General features: G+C 49.5%; 1 protein-coding gene across 1 annotated transcript in view; it reads right to left on the minus strand.

Moving 5' to 3' along the window:
* Positions 1 to 11,000, minus strand: part of LOC122373638 (titin-like) — a 54,333-nt gene extending 43,333 nt beyond the window's left edge. Inside the window, 15 exon segments of the mRNA XM_043351917.1 lie at positions 112 to 325; positions 496 to 667; positions 914 to 1,057; positions 2,048 to 2,151; positions 2,419 to 2,676; positions 2,968 to 3,111; positions 3,412 to 3,655; positions 3,828 to 3,975; positions 4,513 to 4,736; positions 5,078 to 5,242; positions 5,652 to 5,793; positions 6,068 to 6,534; positions 7,245 to 7,585; positions 8,346 to 8,498; positions 10,858 to 11,000. Of these exon segments, the coding sequence (XP_043207852.1) occupies positions 112 to 325; positions 496 to 667; positions 914 to 1,057; positions 2,048 to 2,151; positions 2,419 to 2,676; positions 2,968 to 3,111; positions 3,412 to 3,655; positions 3,828 to 3,975; positions 4,513 to 4,736; positions 5,078 to 5,242; positions 5,652 to 5,793; positions 6,068 to 6,534; positions 7,245 to 7,585; positions 8,346 to 8,445 (2,867 nt within the window). The 5' untranslated portion in view covers positions 8,446 to 8,498; positions 10,858 to 11,000.
* Between the last annotated feature and the right edge of the window lie 7,279 nt (positions 11,001 to 18,279).

Below are 18,279 nucleotides of genomic sequence, written 5' to 3' on the forward strand. Positions count from 1 at the left end.
TTCCGACCTTGGGGCGTTTAAAAACTTGGCAGCGATTTTAAAGCCACTTCTATCGGGTATCAGTATACGGCTCTCAACAGCTCCGAACTTTCCAATCTGCCCGCGTCATACCTGGAGTCCTCGAGGTACTGGATCTTCTGCATGCTCTCCATGTTGCTCTCGTGGAGGACGTCCTGCCTGCCGACGCACTGCAGGCGAGCCTGGCACTGCGTCTGACCAGCCGCGTTACGCGCCACGCACGTGTACACTCCCGTGTCGAACACGCTGACCTGCTTGATGGTCAGACTGACGTAGCCGAAGTTGAAGAAAGTCGTCATACGGGAGCCTGTCGGAAGATACAGAGTGTGAGCTTTTGTTGATGTCGAGCTCTGTAAAAATGTGTTGCCTTTCCACTCAGTCCACCTTTGGCAACTATAATGTTGCGTATGGAGGTAAACAAGTGTACACGAAGGTTGCCTATCGCCACAAGGGGGCAAATTCCTTGACCATACTTACTGGCTTCGAGCGGCCTGCCGTCCTTTAGCCAGTGGATGGTCATGGTGGCGTCTCCCATGGGCTCGAGGCGCGCCTCGAAGTGGGCCGTGCCGTTCTCGGGCACCGCCGGCGCGTCCCGGATCGGCTGGGTGAAGTTGGGCGGCACCGTCTTCTCCTCCAGCTCAGACGTCACCTGCATGACAGAAACAGGATGTCAGTTCTCTACTGCTCTAGGCAGCCTACTCTAGGCAATAGCCTAGGGCTGGTGAAGTATTAGACGAAGAAGAAGGACGTGTGTGTGTGTGTGGGGGGGGGGGTTGAGAGTTTCTGGTGAGCAAGGCGGACGGCGTTGTAAACTATGGTTGATGTGGTTTGTATCAGCGTTTCGGAAACGCAGGCAAGTCTTACTGGTTGTTCTTAATTATCGGCCGAATCGTACCTGTTGGTAGATGGACTGTTTGTAGGCCTCCAGCTGCTCCACGGACTGGATGTACCGCTGCTGCTCGGGGATGCCCAGGTCGCCGGTCACGCCCGAGTCGGGAACGCTGACCATCAGACTCGCCTGGCTGCTCGAGTCACCCGCCTGCGGAGTGTGGGAAGGCGGTGTGAGAAGACAGTGATCAAATACTAGGGTTGACTATTAAGTAATGGAAGTGCCTCTAGCAATTAAAAGTTTTTGCACGTGCACACATTTTTTTGGTGTCATCACGTGCGCCGATCTTTTTTCTATCCAATAGTGAAGACCAGATGTCTTTAGCTACATTTTACTCTGAGCTATCGACGTTTTTCCAAGAGACCACCCAAACCTGCGGCGCACGACAAAAAAGGAGCCTGGCAATGGCCAAAATCGTGCGCCAGGGCGAGATCACCACGGCTCAGTGGCCAAGTGTTATGGTTACACGAATAAAATAATGTAAGTTGCTATATTTTCATAAAAAACAATACATATAACACAATAAATAACAGCACCACTTCTCCACATAATCGCCTCATAGCATCACACACCGTTCCAGCCTCTTGACCCAGTCCTGGAACGCCGCCATGGGAGGCCATCTTCGCTGATCTGCGCGAGCACGCGGCACACCGCCCGTCGCACCTGTTGCCCGGCGCACCTGATGCCGTCGCTCCATACACTTTTAAAAGAAATTTCCTGATCTCAGCATGCATTTTCCCTACCCTACCACTAACTGAGATTTAATGACCTCGCGCTGGCGCGCGATTTTGGCCATTGCCAAGCTCCTTTTTTTGCCGTGCGCCGCAGGTTTGGGTGGTCTCTTGGGAAAACGTCGATAGCTCAGAGTAAAATGTAGCTAAAGACACCTGTTATTCACCATTGGATAGAAAAAACATCGGCGCACGTGATGGCACCAAAATAATGTGTGCACGTGCAAAAACTTTTAATTGCTAAAGGCACTTCCATTACTTAATAGTCAACCCTAGTACATAGGTAACTGCGTCTGGTACAAGGCCCTAAAACATAGGTATAACAAACAAACATAGCTGGTAGGAAGAGACGAACGTGGCTCAGCATTGTTTCGGACATCATGGGAAAGAAAGCTGTCGTGTCTTTTACCTTGTTGGTGGCGCGAACAGTGTAGACTCCCGAGTCTTCTGGTCGGAGCTGGTTGATGTTCAGGGCAAGGTAGCCAAAGTTGTTGATGGTTGAGATCCGGGAGCCTGCAGAGAAACAGGTGATTATTAGAAATGATCGCTTTTAGGTTACTTACTGTCAGTGCCCAGTAAGTGTTAGTAAACGAGGATGTCTACTGATAGACTTCCCTTATTTCAATTTCCTTTCCCGTGAAAAGCGAGATATCATAGTTTATCTCATAAATACAAGTTTGTATATAGTATACCATGGTTTTTATACTGAGCAAAAAAAAAAAACAACCTGAGATGTTCTTCCTAAGGCCAGCTTCGTTATCTCCCCCACATTATGCTTACTCGCTGTAAGGGGTATTCCGTCCTTGAACCATTCAATCCTCATGAACGGATCCGACACGGGGTTGATCTGCGCCTCGAAGTGGGCGTACGAGCCCTCTGTGACGCCAGAGACGTCCCGCAGTTCGTGTACGAAGGTGGGGCGCATGCTGGTCATCTCCATGGAGGCGGACTTGAGGACGTAGCGCGAGTTGTCCTCCAACTGCTGGATCGGCTGCAGGCTCTCCGGGTGCTGCGACTTGGTCTCGATCGTGGAGCGAGCTGGAAAGAGAGGCGGTGTGGTGCATGTAACAATCGTTTTCTATAGATGCTACGAAGGAGAGAAATTTCTCATTTAGGCGTTTAACGTCTTTACTTTAGTGAAAGGCAGTGAATGTATAGAATACGGATAACAGAGCTTCATCACGTTGGATTATTTTATGATAGCTTCAAAAAAAACCTTCGTACGACGCTTCTTACTTTGGCACCAATGAGTAAGCGATGATTTTAAAATGCACTTTTCGCACCACGCACGGCAAACGACATGGTCCACCGGCAACTCCAGAAACTCACGTCCTACAGATACCGTGCAGGTCGTATCGGCTGACCCCGCTTGATTGACCGCACGGCAGGTGTAGGTCCCGGTGTCCTGACGAACGACCGACAGCAGGCTCAGAGACACATAGCCGAACTTGTCCGTCAGCGTCGCACGCGAACCTGCAGGGAGTGGAAACGGGTGGCATTGGTAAATGTGCTAGGATGCTAGTCGAATGTCCAACGACAGTACTACAGCGTTAGAACCTGAATGGCAATGGTCATCAATAAACTAAGCAACGAACAAAACATCTAGGACAAGATGAAACTTACCGCGTCATCGTCCCCTGCTTCTTTCCCTATTTTACTGGTTCGTTTATTGCTGAGCGCTGTTAAACTCAAGCAACCCAATTAGTAGTTACTAGTTACCCAACACATTTCCGTCTTCCCTCCCTACCCACACCGTTCCTTCTGCGCACTCACTGGCTGGCAGCGGCTGACCGTCGATGTACCACTCGATCCTCATGGTCGGATCACCGAGCGGCACCACCTTGGCCTCCAGCAGGATCCTGTCTCCCTCGCTGACGGCGACATCCCTCAGCGGGTGGGTGAACTGCGGAGGGTGCACGGGACGCTCCTCCTCGGCACGCTGCGGCTTCGGTCGCGACCGCTCCACGTGCCGAAGGTGGATGATTTCTGACTCCTGAGGTGGCTCCGGCTCGATTACCTGTAGGAGAGGAGAGCGGGGGATGTGTGAGATTGCTCTGTGTGGTTCTTTTAGAAGATACATGAGATGAAATGCTTTAACGAAAGATAAATAGGAATGGTAGCGTCTAGCGATTACACTATCCTTTGTGTCGTTCATATGTATGTAGTTATGCCTCCGAGTCCCCACTGACCCTGGTCGGTTTGGGCAGGTGCAGTCTCCACGGCTCTCCTGCCGGAGGTGCCGGACCCGTGTCGACGTACAGCTTGGCCCGCGTGGCAGTGCTGCCGGCGGCGTTCTGCGCGGTGCACTGGTACCACGCGCCGTCCTCGGGTCGTACGCTGTGGATAACACAAGTCTGGTGAGTACATACCTCAATGCGATAGCTACCCTCAAGACTGCCATTGTCCCCCTCACAAGTCACAACGACATTGACCACTAGATTGTCTTGTGGTTGATGACCATCGCCACATCACGGGCATGACTAACCCGTCTGGGACGTCCAATGTCACGCTGCCAGCCCGGAGATACCTTGGCCGCCATCGGCCCCGCGACAAATGCACCGTCACGTGACATACCGTTGGCACGGCGGACGTCGAACGACGCCAGTAGCAACGCCCATCCCGAGGTGACAGAGCTTTCCGGCATTCTCCGTGACACATCGATGACAAACCAAACGTCCCACCCTTGCCGCGTCTCTCTCTCTCTCTCTCTCTCTCTCTCTCTCTCTCTCTCTCTCTCTCTCTCTCTCTCTCTCTCTCTCTCTCTCTCTCTCCTCCCCCTCTGTCCTCCCTCTCACTGTTTCTATCACTCTCACTCGCATGTCTAGTGTCTACAACCATATTCAGGCTTTCCACATTTCACCCCGAAGTACTCACCATGGAATGTCCAGCATGGAGGCTCCTCCATCGGTCACGATGCGCACGTCGGCCGAGCTGTCGATGGTCGCACCATCCTTCTGCCATGTGATGCGGGGTGTCGGTGCGCCCACCGCCCGGCAGCTGAGAGACACGGGCTCGCCGGGGCGGACGTGGACCGTCTGGAAACGCTCCACGAACTTGGGTGCGATCACCTGCTCGCGCTCCAGCACGTTCAGGTTCACCTGGAGGCGGAGGTAGGAAGTGAAGTGGCTCACTAGATGACATTAGCGTTTCTCAATTGCAGTGATTAAACGGATTGGGCCATCTAACTAGCTCTAGTGATATAAAATGGATTTTTAAATGCATTCGAAATCCTGTGATACAGCTGATGTCGTTTGCTTAGAAACTCGATCAGAGGCAAGACCTAGAAAAATGCTTACGTTCATCCGAGTGGCCCGCCTTTTTCTCCACTGATTATCTCTTCAGTGTACAAGTTTCTATAGAAAATCTTATTCGATTGAGGAACCCGAACGACAGCAGTAACCCATAATTGACCTAAAGGCGCAGTGTGGCGTGCCCTTACCTGGAACTGTGTCTGTCCGTTCTTGTTTTTGGCGACGCAGGTGACGACTCCCGAGTCTCGCTGCGTGGCGTTGGTGATCATGAGCGCGTGGCTTCCGGACTCGTTCACCATGATCTTGTGTGTGGCGTCATTGACGATGGGGATGCCGTTGATGTACCAGAAAACCTGACCGGAAGGAGACTAAAGCGGTGATGGTCGTTCCCGACATCGTTAGGGGTATGAGACATCAGGTAACTGCGACGTTGAGGAGGCACTTGGAATGGGTTGATGGATGAGCTAGACGATACAAAAACATGGGAGACGTGTTGAGTAAATGATGATCCTTTTTAAAGTGCATGCCTGAGTCGTGCGCCTTCATCATCATTGTTCATGTGTCAGAGGAGCATTTGTCTGACAAATAACACGCGCTCCTGTCAGCCGTCAGGCAGCGTGTGTTACAATTTTTTTACACACTATCGCCCCGGATATCGTCATTGCCAGGACCGCTTTTAATGGCTTGTGCGTGTCAAGTTGCTAATCATTCCCAGTTAGCAACCAAATCACACTTTTCTGACAGCACTAAACGTCGCCTCACCTCTGGACTGGGTTTGCCGGATGTGCGGCACTCGAGTCGCACCATCTTGCCCTCCTGGGTCTCCTTGTCGGTGGGTACCCGGAGGAAGGTGGGCGCCAGGGTCCGGTCCTCTGTCGCCGTCTCCTCCGTCGCAGAGTATGCGCTGAGGGCAATGATACAGTTACCCGAACTGTAAACATTTGTGAAAGCCTCGTGAATTATATTCGTAAGTAATCGGCGAGCACTCCTTCAATGAAAATGCTTGCTGACCGTGAGCAGAAGACGTGATTATGTACCGACTCCTACACGATGCCTGATTCTCATGATAACTGCTACTATGTTGTAGGATGCTAGATGGCACTGTTTCAAACACCATGATAGCTACTAACCACCTGCTGTCCCCCAGCCCCCCACCAGCACCCGCACACCCCACTCACGTTCTCTGTGTGGTGGCGACTCCCTGCCGAGTAAGGTCAGCAGCCGGCTCCACCGCGAGGTAGGCCGAGCTGACCACGCAGCCGGCAGCGTTCTCCGCCAGCATCGTGTAGTGTCCCGAGTCCTCGGGCTGTACTGAGCGCAGTCGTAGCACCGCGTTCGAGTTGCTGTGTGACGCCGCAGCCCGCGTACCGGTCCGCACGCGCACGCCGTTATGGAACCAGGTCACCTTGGGCTTGGGGTTGCCGACCAGGCGCGCCTGGAAGGTGGCGTCGCCGTTCTGGCTGACCTTGGTGGCACGTGGCTTGGTCTGCACCTGCGGCGGGCTGAGAGGACCCGGCTGGCGGCTCTCGGTCTCCGTCTCCACCTCTGTCTCAGTCTCAGTCTCACCAGCGTAGCGGCGAGTGAGTGACTCACGGAACTCAGTCTCACGGATCAGACGGTACTCAAAGGTGTCCACCCGGAACTCCTGCCAACGTCAGGCGCGAATGAGTGCGCAAAGTATTCCGCTTATCTTTGCGAGGTAGTACAGAAGTTATATGATGTTAATGCTTGCAATGTAATCTGAGAAACATTTGAAAAACGGACAGTGTGTTAAAATGTGGAAGAAGTGTGTTAGAGTATGGGTGTTCTCCGACACGCACTGAAGGCTGAATTTGTCATGCAAGACATTTTACGTAATTCCTCTCTGCCATTAGAACTGCTCTTTAAACACTTGCGAGTTGTGACGAATGTTTTCAACACATGTGCACCTGCTGCAGGACAAATCTGGCAAGGAATGAAGCAACGCAGCCGGAGCCGTGTCCGAGTTGACTAATTTACATCATAGAGCGCTGTCGGACTCTGGTGCCAAGAGAACTGGCCTGCTGCTGGGATAACTGTTCCCCCTCCCCAACTGGATAATGCTAGATCAAAGTAGACACTGGTGAACACCTCTACATAGACGCATGTGGTGCAAGCTTGGTAACTGCCATTTTTAGAACGGACGAGGGGTCAAGTCATTTCCTATCAATGCTGCTGCAGGTTTTAGCTTTTCCTTTTTGAGCTTTAGTTAGTTTCTGTTTTGCCTCACTTTTCTCACCGTCCCACCTCACATCCCTTTTCCCTTCGCCTGTCCCTCTCCCCTCACCCTTTCGTCCTTCCCTCTCCCTCTCCCTCTCTCATCCTCTCGCCTCTCACCTCGGCCTGCTGCTGCACAGGCGGCTGTCCGATCGGTGCCGCGAACGGCGCCGTGGTGGAGTGTCCGGCCGAGTCCGTGGTGGAGCTCATCTCCTGGTGGTACTGCATGGTCTGCTGCTGGCCCATCATCCGCCGCTGCATGCTCTGCTGCTGCATGCTCTGCTGATGATACTGCTGCTGCTGCTGAAACTGCTGCTGCTGATAATGCTGCTGTTGGAAGTGCTGCTGCTGGAAATGCTGCTGCTGAAAGTGTTGTTGAAAACTCTGCTGCTGAACGTTCTGCTGCTGCTGCAACTGCAACTGCTGCTGCTGCTGTTGCTGTTGCTGCTGCAGGTACGCAGCTGAAATGGAAAGACGAAGAGAGCGAAGTAAGACACATTCGGATCTGAATTCTATCTAGTTTTACTTCGATATGAAGTTTTGCCTGATCAGCAGTCACGCAATGACGGTTATTGTAAAAGTGCAATATTATGCAAAGCAACTGTATCGCAGTGTCTGATAATGCGGCCGATTGGACCCACCATCCGTAAAGTTGGCTCGGCTACTCCTATGTTTTATTTTCTTCGTTATCGATAGAGGTGTCCCCTATGCCCTGTCTTATTCAGGTGCAGTTCCAGTGACTCAGTCTTTGTTTTCCAGAACGGATGTGCGCATTATTGCCAGCTGTTTTTAGTGTGCTGACTTTGGCACGACTGCGATACTGAATTTCGCTGACGGCGATGACAGGTTCCAGCATATTGCGTAACGGCACCTGGGCGCAGGCAATTTTCCGTTGAAACACACTTAAATGTCGCGAACTCGTGAGCGTCGCATGGTACCCTTATACTGCTTAAAATCAGTTCTGAATGTTGTTTTTATTTTCGGATTACTGGGCGCGTAACTCACTTCTGAAGCTTAATGCAAAAATAACTGAAAATATGTAAACATCCGATTAAAGTTCATTATTGGTTTAAAGGCATTAAATGTTTCCATAAAATGATCGTTTATAACAGTTGTTCCCATACATTGCAACGCTTACGCAACTTCACCCGATACCCACAACCATGTCCTTTCCTAAGCGGGTTCCTCTGATTTCATTACATAACACTGCTGACTGCTCACCCTCAGGTTGTATGTAGACTGTGCAGATGGCCTCTCCGTACTGGTTTTTGGCCAGACACGTGTACTCTCCCTCGTCTCCTGGGCCAATCCGCGAGATCATCAGACTGACCTCGCCGGATGTCGGGTTATACTTCAACTGGTACTTGTTCGAATCTGAAACATAGAACGGCAAGGGGTGATGGTCGCATTCGAGTGGACTGTGGATGTATTTGCTCTCAGCTGGGAGCTGGGTTCCGGCTTGTGGTAATTGTTGGTAGATGATGGAGTCGGTTAAATTAAAAATTACTTCGCCCACGACAGACTGTGTGGAAGCCAGGCGGCGAATTTGTGGCCAGACCGCTTTGACACCTCTGGTTGGGTATGCCGTTAATCTTATTCCACTTTGAAGCCGCCTATCGAGACCTGACGCTCCATATTTCACTTGGGACGCGTCTGAATTCCCGCTGATCGGCGCTGGAGCAGCTCCAGTTTCTCGGCGGCTGCCAGCCACCGGCCGAGCTGGCTTGTTTACCCCTGCATTCCGCCGGGGCTGGCGCGACTGGCGAGGTCTGGAAGGCTTCTGCAGCCCCTGCCACAACAGGTGACATCGCCATCACGGTGTGGAAGAGATCGCAGAACGCCCGCTGATTTTATCCACCCCCGAAATCCGGTATGGAAGGAAATGTTGGCACGGTGATCGGCGCTAAAAGTGGACGGTGATTTCAGTAAATGTCAAAAGCTCCGGCGTTGTTTGTTTAGATGGGGAAGCTAAACATGTGTCCAAGGTAGCGCGCTTGAAGGTGACCTCATATTTAATGACAAAGTTCGCCGCTCAGATGCCGAGGGGGCTGCTCGCAACTTCGTGAGATATCAATATGAGACACCAAATAACCGTTTGAGAAAATTTCCAACAGGTCCCGTGTGGACAATTAAAGTGCATACACACATCTGTTTAAACTTGATGCTTTCAATGCAGTTGTGCGCAAAGTGCAAACACAAAGGAATTTCCTTTCAATATTTGCGAAGATTGATCGTGAACGAGCCTGTAATGCTAGGAAATACGTGGCTTACAGACCTATGACAGCTCACACACATCATTACAAATTTAAACAGGCACTCGAGGTGCTGTGAAATGTTCAAAGCGATCCACCATCTGTGTGGCATCGTCTTCCTAAGAGCGCCTGCTCCGATTGCTGCCTCAAGTTGTGGTCGCCTGAAGGGTAGACTGGCCCGCTAGCCACGGATGTCAGGCGGCACAGTATACCAGCGCAGGCATCAGTCTGGCTGGCCAGCCGGTCAGCCACGTAATTGGAAACCAAGCGAAGCTGGCTCTCTTTTACTGTGCAAGGAAGAACTTATTTGCAACGGGATAATCGAAAGAAAATGTTTTTCATGGATTATGTTATTTTTTTGTAGAAAATGGAGTTTACTTTTCAATGCAGTTTTATACAGTGAACTGTGAAGCTTTACAAATGTAATCGCTAGCACAGACCAGGAACCGTTGAACAGGTTTAGGCCAAATTTCGGACAGCGCTCACCGCGCTCGGTGCCAGGGTGCACCGCTCGCGTCGTGTCCGGCCAAACGCCCCGGGGCGTTGGCGTCAGCTGACGGCGGCCAGCTGACGGCGGTCGCGGCGGCTGGCAGCCGGTGGAGCGTGGCCCTGGCGGCCGGCCAGGGGACAGCGGCCAGGCTGAAATCCGGCCCGACGCCGCCCGGGGGCCGGCCGGGTCCTCCCTCCGCGGATAGACTCCCGGTGCCGAGGTACCGGGGATTGTAATGTTGCATTGGTAATGTTTTGAGACGGTGAATTTGGAGAAGCATGGTGTTGTGTAGGATTGCCAGCCTTCTTCCCATCTCAAGTCCTTCGAATTTGGCAATGAATCCTAATCATTAATGGTTCTGTTTAACAGCGCCGATGGTTGGTATTATAGCACCAGGGGGTAACGCAAGCTGGCATGGGCATTGAACTTGATGTAAGAATCAAAGTCAAGGTGCGCGGATCTGAAGCGAAAATATCCGTGCGCCTGCGGCTCTAAACTGACAGCTGATGAGTTATGATTAGGTAAGCATTGAACTCAATTACAGGGAATCGCAGTTGCCAACATCAACAACTGCTATAAATCAAATAAACGTGCGGCAGACGATGGTTTGCTACAGATGACAGGTTCAATAGCATGCTAAACTGGGGGTATCGGAGCTACGCACTTTTCGATTGGCCCCTTAGCAGCAGTGGCAACATTCTTTTCCGTAATTTCAAGCAGTGCTGTGATTATGAATCAAGGGCACAATGCTCTAGGACGGGATTCTCATTTTTTTAATTACTGGGTGAATTTAATTTGGTGAATATAAAATATCTGCATGCATCACTTAACGTTTCATGATTCGTTTTGGACGTACTTTTTACATTAGAAGCTATTATACTCCATATCTAACAACTATCCCCTTAAATTCAGTTGCACTAATTGGCCATCTCTTCAGCTCTCCATTCTCACAAACTCTGCATTCTAACTCCACTCGCCACTCGCCACTCACCGTAGATCGGTCGTCCCTGGCGCGTCCATGTGATCGTGGGTCGTGGGGTGCCGCGCACGCAGCCCTCGAAGAGCGCATTGCCGCCCTGCGCGAACCGGGCATTTCGGAATATCTGCTCGAAGACGGGCGGTGCGGGCTGTCCTCCGGTCCTGCAGAGAGAGGGTCCGACATCACACTCGGATTCGTGGATAGATGTGTCTGATGTGCGTGATTGTGTTGACATGTGTATGTTCGGGTAATTCGAAATTGGCTGGATTATTAATGCTCGTGGACATTATCATCGGTACGCGATTCGGAAGCGTTTTTAGCAAAAGTAAGACTGACATCAATCCATGTGTCGTTAATGGAAAATATGAAATCTTTTTACTGAATCGGTAAAATTTGTTATTCCCTACATATGTATATACATACATTTATATATTCGATCCTGATTCCTGCCTCTATTAAAAAGACCTTAAATATATGATATATTTGACAGGTAATCATCAGGACAGGTCGGTCCCGTAGCTCAGTTGGTAGAGCGTTGGACTCCGCGTGGTGAGAGCACGCGTTCCCGGTTATAACAGTCCGGGTTCGAAGCGCGACGGGCGCTCGACATTTATGGGCCTCCTGACAGGTATGGTTGCGGTTAGTGGTAGGCCGTAGCCAGGCGAAGTCAGTGAGGGGACCGGCCGTGCGCGGCTATGTGCGCACGTTAACCCGCGCCCTGCTGGGGGTCCTGGATTTCCACGCCCTGGTGGGGGGGGGGGGTGTTTGAACACCCCCCCCTTCTAACTCGGCTCCTGGGCCACGTAGCGATACGCAGAAGGCGGCGTTCGAAAGAGCGTCAAAAATAATGACGAAATCACTTCGGTCAATTTTTGGTCAGGTCAAAGGTCAGGTCACCAGAGGTCATTGAAGGCAAAATTTCGCCGATTTCCAGGTCGAATGTCGACAATTTCCAAGAAGCCAACGCATAACTCGGGAACCAATAGAGCTACAGCGCCGCGGAAAAGCGCATTCGATAGCCCTATTAACGCCCTTTCTGAGTAATTCTCTCAGATTTGACCTAACGTCAACGGTTTTGCCTGCAGGGGGCAAAAACTGCAAAAATAACCGATTTTTTTTCGGAAACAGTTTTTCTGCAATAACTTTTGACCCACGCCTTGTACGAGCTTACTTTTACCGGCATCGTGTTCCTCTCGTCAAGACGCATCGAATGAACTATAACTTGACCTTGAAAGGTCAACTTGAAAATTTGACCTCAGGTCAAGGTCATGACCTGACCGGAAAGGGTCATGTTGCATATCAGTCGATCCGTATCGTCGAGCTGAACACATCTAAGGCGTTTTCATCGCTCTAGCATGCTTCTATCAAAAGTTATTTGCGAAAAACTGTTAGATACCATTCGTGACCTAAGATGACCTCAGGGTATAAACAGGGGTCACGGACACCATTTTCATGTTCAGTGTGTCTAAACCACTTGTAATTCAGTGTTTGGGAGTGTTTATAATGTCTTTCGTCCAAAAGAGGCGCATTTCAATTTTCTCCCATTGACTTATAATGGGGAGGTCGCAAAATTGACCTGACCTTAGGTCATCGATATCAAAATTCTGAGATATACATTTTGTACATGCTATTGCTCTTAGCAATCGCTGAAAGTTTCAAAGCGATTGGTCACTCGGTGTAGCTATGACAGACATTGAAACTTTTTATGAGGTGAGGTCACTTCAAGTGACCTGGTGACCTGACCTTGAATGACCTTGGTCTGAAATTTTCACAAAATGTGTAGAATTGATGTATGATAAGGTGTACCAAAAACAGCGGCGCTCCGCGCCGCCGTTTTAGAGATATTCGCGAAAAACCACAAGGGGGGGTGTGTTTAAACACCCCCCCCCAGCAGGGCGCGGGTTAAACTTTGCCTCTAAATTCTGCCATAGAACTGGAATTGCGCGATCGGAGGGTAGAGGGCTGGGTCACCGCAACAAGTTTAGCTTAGCGGTGACTCTGTCCTTGTGAATTCTTCCAATCAAAAGGTTCGGACTAAATTTATAAAAGAAATAATAAAAAAGGTATGTAGTAAACAGACCTTAACCCTATTCCTGGTGGGCTCCGCCGGGACAAGAAACTGGCGGGGGGGGGGGGCCGATTCGGCCCCCCCCCTGAGATCTCGAGAACGAAGCAAGATAGCGACAAGCGGTAAACGGCATCGGATACGCACGGCCAAGATCTACAATTTTTACTAAGGTCATTTTCAGGTCAGGTCAAAGATGACGTCACAGGGGTCGAAAAAATCAAAATGGCGGCACTAGATATGGAGAGTTTTTCTCGAATAACTTCCGAATTAGTCAAGATAGGAACAAACTAAGGGCATCATCGTGATCCTCTCGTCAATCCGCATCGAATGATATATGTTGACCTCGAAAGGTCAAGGTCAAAGGTTGACCTCAGGTCACGTGACCTCGAGGTCATCATGTATATCATTCGATGCGTCTTGACGAGCTGAACACAATGAGACCATCCACGCGTCTGTATCTTGTTCCTGTACGGAGTTATTGGCCAAAAACCTTTGGTGACCTTTGATGACGTCACATGACCTCACAGCTGCCCAACAGCAAAACAGACCTCAAGGTAGTGAAGGTTGATCGTATATGGAGTCATGTATGGTATATGGGGCCATTCCGACCCGTTTTAGTGGTAAAAACAGGGAGTTGATTTTTCCCCCATTGACTTATAATGGGGAGGTCGCGAAATTGACCTGACCTTAGGTCACCGATATCAAAATTCTGAGATATACAAATTGCACATACTGGTACCCTAACTAAACCCTGAAGAGAAGAAATTGATCGGTCAAAAACTCTAGCTCTGGCGTGATTGCAAACTTTTCTGAGGTAGCGTCACCAAACCGCCTCTGGTGACCTGACCTGAGGTCAGATCAACTCAAAATTTTCAGGCCTGTTGCGTAGAAGCCTTTTAAGAAAAGTCAGAAAATTTGAGCTTCCTAGCTCAACGCGTTTGGGAGATATAACCAAAAAACCTCAGGGGGGGCTCCTGAGGCCCCCCCCCCCCCGCCAGGAATAGGGTTAAGTACTACAGACCGTAAATGTGCCTCACTTACACATTCTACAGGCATTTACACTAAATTCTACGGCATTTTGTGATTATGATTTATTATTTTATATGTTTATGCAGTTTATTAGCCGAGCATGCACAGCTGTTGTTACGTGCTTTTAGTCTATAGACTATCGTTGGAATTATTGCTCTTATACTACCCCTTTACATTCGTGCGACATTATCAGTGAGGTTAATTTCGTGCTACGGTGGTGCTACGGCTGCTTTTGGTTTGATTTGATAAAACAGGGCTCTTGAAGTTATAGACGTTTCTACATTTTTAGATATGCATTTTTTGTTGTTCCCCGATATTTTCAGCTCATTATAAGTCACAGCATCTTATAAGTCATAACAAGAAATCTATGCCATAGAATCGCGCTGTCGCCGTAGTGAATGTTGACGCTTATTGTCCGGTGTTACCTTTGTTATACAAAATTTAATGGTTGAAATGTCTGCTGCTCGAAATGCTTACGCATAATTGGTTTACCGTCCTTTTGTGTGTCACTTATTCACGTCAGAAAACGAGTGTCGCTGTCAGCTTTATTCGACGTCTTTCCTGCGGTAATACTGGTCGAACATGGAGCGGTGAGCCATTTACTGGGAGTTATGCTGTACCGCAAGTCACCGGTGCCTGCTGGCACAGCCTACCACCGAAGGCACTTATCGGCGAATTGGTGCAGAATGTTACAGCCGGGCTGACTTCATCGATTCTCCTACGTAACTACATACGTGTTGGTTAAGACGTGACCTCAACATTTCATGACCTTGACAAAAAAGGCACTGGATAAACTAGATGTTACGATGTTTCAGAAATATTATCGAAAATTATGCGTTATCTATTTAAGTCAAAATATTGATTCCTGCTGAGATATTGGTCTCGTTTGTTACGGAGCGAGCGAAGCGAGCGGAGTCTTACGTAGAATAACGGAAATTTCTGAGTATGAGCGGCCGGCCGGCCGGCCGGCCGTGCGGACGCTTTTGCGAGGCTTAAATCTCAGCAACCACTTGACCGATTTACATGCGGTAATTTTTGTAGGGTAGCTTCATTCCTTCTACCAAGTATTGGACTATTCCCGATGCATGTGGGTGACCCCTTATGCACGTGCCACGTGCAAAACGAAGAGGTGTCACTTTTGTAATTGTTGCAATATCTCGGTGACTACTTGGCCGATTGCGCTGAAAGTTGGCATGTAGGTAGGCACCCACTAGGCACTGCATATCCATGTGCCAGAGTTGGGGTGCCGCTGCACGTGCGCACGTGCAGGGGTCGTTTCCAGATCTCGAGAACGGCTCGACTGATTGCGCTCAAATTTGGTACACAGTTAGGGACCGGTTAGTAGGGTGCCGTGCACAAGTCAGTTGGGACCCATTTTGCACGTGCGCACGTGCAGGATGCCGCTTTCAGATCTCGAGAACGGCTGGGCCGGTTGTGCCCAAATTTGGCACATCGCTAGAGACCGGTCAGTAGGGTGCCGTGCACAAGTCAGTTGGAGGTACCCCTCGCAATTTCGCACGTGCAAGGCCCACCCTCTCGCTCGCTCCGTTAGTCGCCCCAAAAGGCGTTATACTGGTAATAACGCAGCTAATAGGCTGATAGTGTAGATAGGCTAATAATGTGAAAAGTGGTCATGGTGTTGGTAGCTCGCAATGATATTACTTGTTGCTTCCAGTTATTCAGTGTTGATAACTGCTCACTTGAAATAATCACAGTGGTAGAAGTTTGCGTTGTTTCCCTAATCAGTACGGCCGTCCGTTGACTGCGTGTTCCGATTTGCTGAGGTGGGGTCCTAAGGGTCCCTGCCCACTGTTATTGCAGCACTCTGTTCTTCTCTAACCGTGCAGTTCACATGTGCAGCTGGTGCGCGCAGGCCGTCTGTCGGCCTATTTCCGTCCTTGCGAGTTGAACGGGCGGCCAAGTGAGTGCTGCAGCAACTGTATGGGGCTGAGTGTGGCTAGGTCCGTGTCTGTTCCGGGAAGGGGGTGGAGGCTGACTGCGGTTGCACTGTCTGGTAGATACACGTGTGCTGCGCGTCTGGGTCCGATTCGGAGAATGATGCTCCGCGTGTCCAGACAGACGCAGTGAACTATTATTAGGGTGTGAGTAGCTGTGTTGCAGATGAATTGAATGAAGATCAAAAGTCACGCGAGTGTCTGTTGGGTAGTTCGTTCTAGGCAACATTGCTACGCAACAATTTTGTTTTGTTTGATAGCAGTTTAGGAAAAACACAGATGGTACCGGTGTTGCTCTCAAAGGGTTTGCATAATTGGCTGGACCAAGCCGTTAAAACGGATTGACAGGTAGCTTTTTATCAAATAGTTCTAATTGGCGTCCTGTGTTAGCTGACTATCTCAGCCTGGCGCTGATTGGCTGACCGCGATGAGTAGCAATACCCGTAATCCCAACTCAAGTGTGTCAATGGTCAACTCCTTCGTTTCACTTTTTGCGAGCGCGGACCTAAAACATGCAATACAACAGTGTTGTCAGTGAAGACGATGTGCACTACGTACTGGCTTCTAGCATATTTGCTATGTCCGTAGCTAACGAAACTATGCTGCCAACGAACAATCAAAGCTTATGGCCATGGTCAGTGGTTCTGGATGTCATTTCATTTGGGCCTGTTGGGGCCCGAACCCTACCAATAACTTTAGCTCTTGAATACAGTCGTCATAGCGTCGCACAAAAAGAATAGCCTTGCTATTCCGAAAAGTTACCATTAGTCCCTACGAAAAACGCCTGACACCGGTGGGCGGTTATTTTTTAAAAACCTTTTCCAAACCACTCGCTATAATCTATTTAGCAATCGTATCGTCGTAGTTCAATCTAAGAGGCTCACCATCACACAGTAATTCACACCTGCCACGTCTCGGCGGTGTCAGCCTCTGATTGGTCGGCCTGCAATGACGTCATCGGCCACGCTCTTCTAAATAGCTCGTCTGGCACCGAGCGGTGTCGCCACTGGTTTTTGGCACGAGCTGGAAATGACATGTCTACTGCTCCCCTGCTGCGGATCGTTGGCACTCAGGCAGTTGGAGAGAAATTCCGAGTTATGTAAAACATCTCTCGCTAGTGGCAGAGTGTGCGTGGCTGGAAAAAAATGTAGTTGATCTGTGCCTTTCGTATGTTGTGACGAAGCCCCTGTATATTGAGTACGCATATATAGAGGCATGGCTGTCATGTATTCACGTAAGGTTGGTGCCCATTGCCACTATATATTTTTCCTGCCAGAAAGCCAGGTACAAAACTAAGTACAAAACCAAATACCTGCATCAAGCATGGACAATTTTACTCCCAAAACTGATTGGGCAGCATTATCCTTCCTCGGAGCTCTGCCTTTGTCTTCCAAGCGTTTTTAGTTGTTGCTGTTGTTGCTGCTATATATGTAGGTGTTGAATATTTTCGGTAGAAAAATATCTGTCTTATTAGGAAGTCTGTCTTAGTTGCGTCTGAGTTGCGGCAATTGTAATGCCCGGTCGGACCTCAAATAAACACTACCCGGCCGGTGAGCTTATAACCTGACGGGCTACATTCTTACTACGGAGGTAACTATAGACTATAGACTATAGGAGGCAACTATTATGTATATTACAAAATGCTTTTAAGTGATTGAATCAGAGCAGTCTATAAACAAATGGTGATAATGACATGCAGGTTCTTCTTGGCCTTCCGAAAAAATGCATTTTTGATTTTGACTCGTATGGACGGCTCAAATGATTTCTTCCTTAAGTACCTACTTATGAAAGTAGCATCGGCCATCGAGCTAACTCTGTTAATTGTTGCCAGTGATATGCTTTGCTTTGTTCACGCTCACCCGCATTGGCGTTTTCACAGCCGCTAGCGTATGAGGTCGATAGAACTCCCCGGCCCCTGATCGAGTTAGAACTTCGCGGAAAAAAACGAGCGTGCCCTGCTCGTTACAAGAAGAAGCCGATGATGCTCAATTTTGAGGTCATAAGTCGTTTACTGATGTTCCAGGTCAGGTCAACAAACCAAATGTCGGGAAAATCTGGACTCGCCAGAATTCCTTCAAGTGAGGCGTTTTGAGTTTTTTGGGGTCCCGACTTTGAACTTGGCATTTGTTTTTTTATCATCTATGATATATTAATGCATTTGGGGTAGGTCGAGCCAGGTCGGGTCAGGTCAACTGGTAGTCGTCCATCCCGCTGGCTATCCATAATAGGTGGTAAGTGTTATCCACCACTAACATCTTCGCAGCATTGCTTAGACATCCAATCTACGTAGTTCTCAAATCTTCAAATGAGTGCCAAATTCGAAATCAGCTTAACTAAATTACACCAAAATGTCGGAAAACTTAAAAAGCCGATCGAGGTCAT

The sequence above is a fragment of the Amphibalanus amphitrite genome, unplaced genomic scaffold (assembly GCF_019059575.1).
Source record: "Amphibalanus amphitrite isolate SeventyFive unplaced genomic scaffold, NRLGWU_Aamphi_draft 000038F_arrow, whole genome shotgun sequence".
Taxonomy (NCBI): Eukaryota; Metazoa; Arthropoda; class Thecostraca; order Balanomorpha; family Balanidae; genus Amphibalanus; species Amphibalanus amphitrite.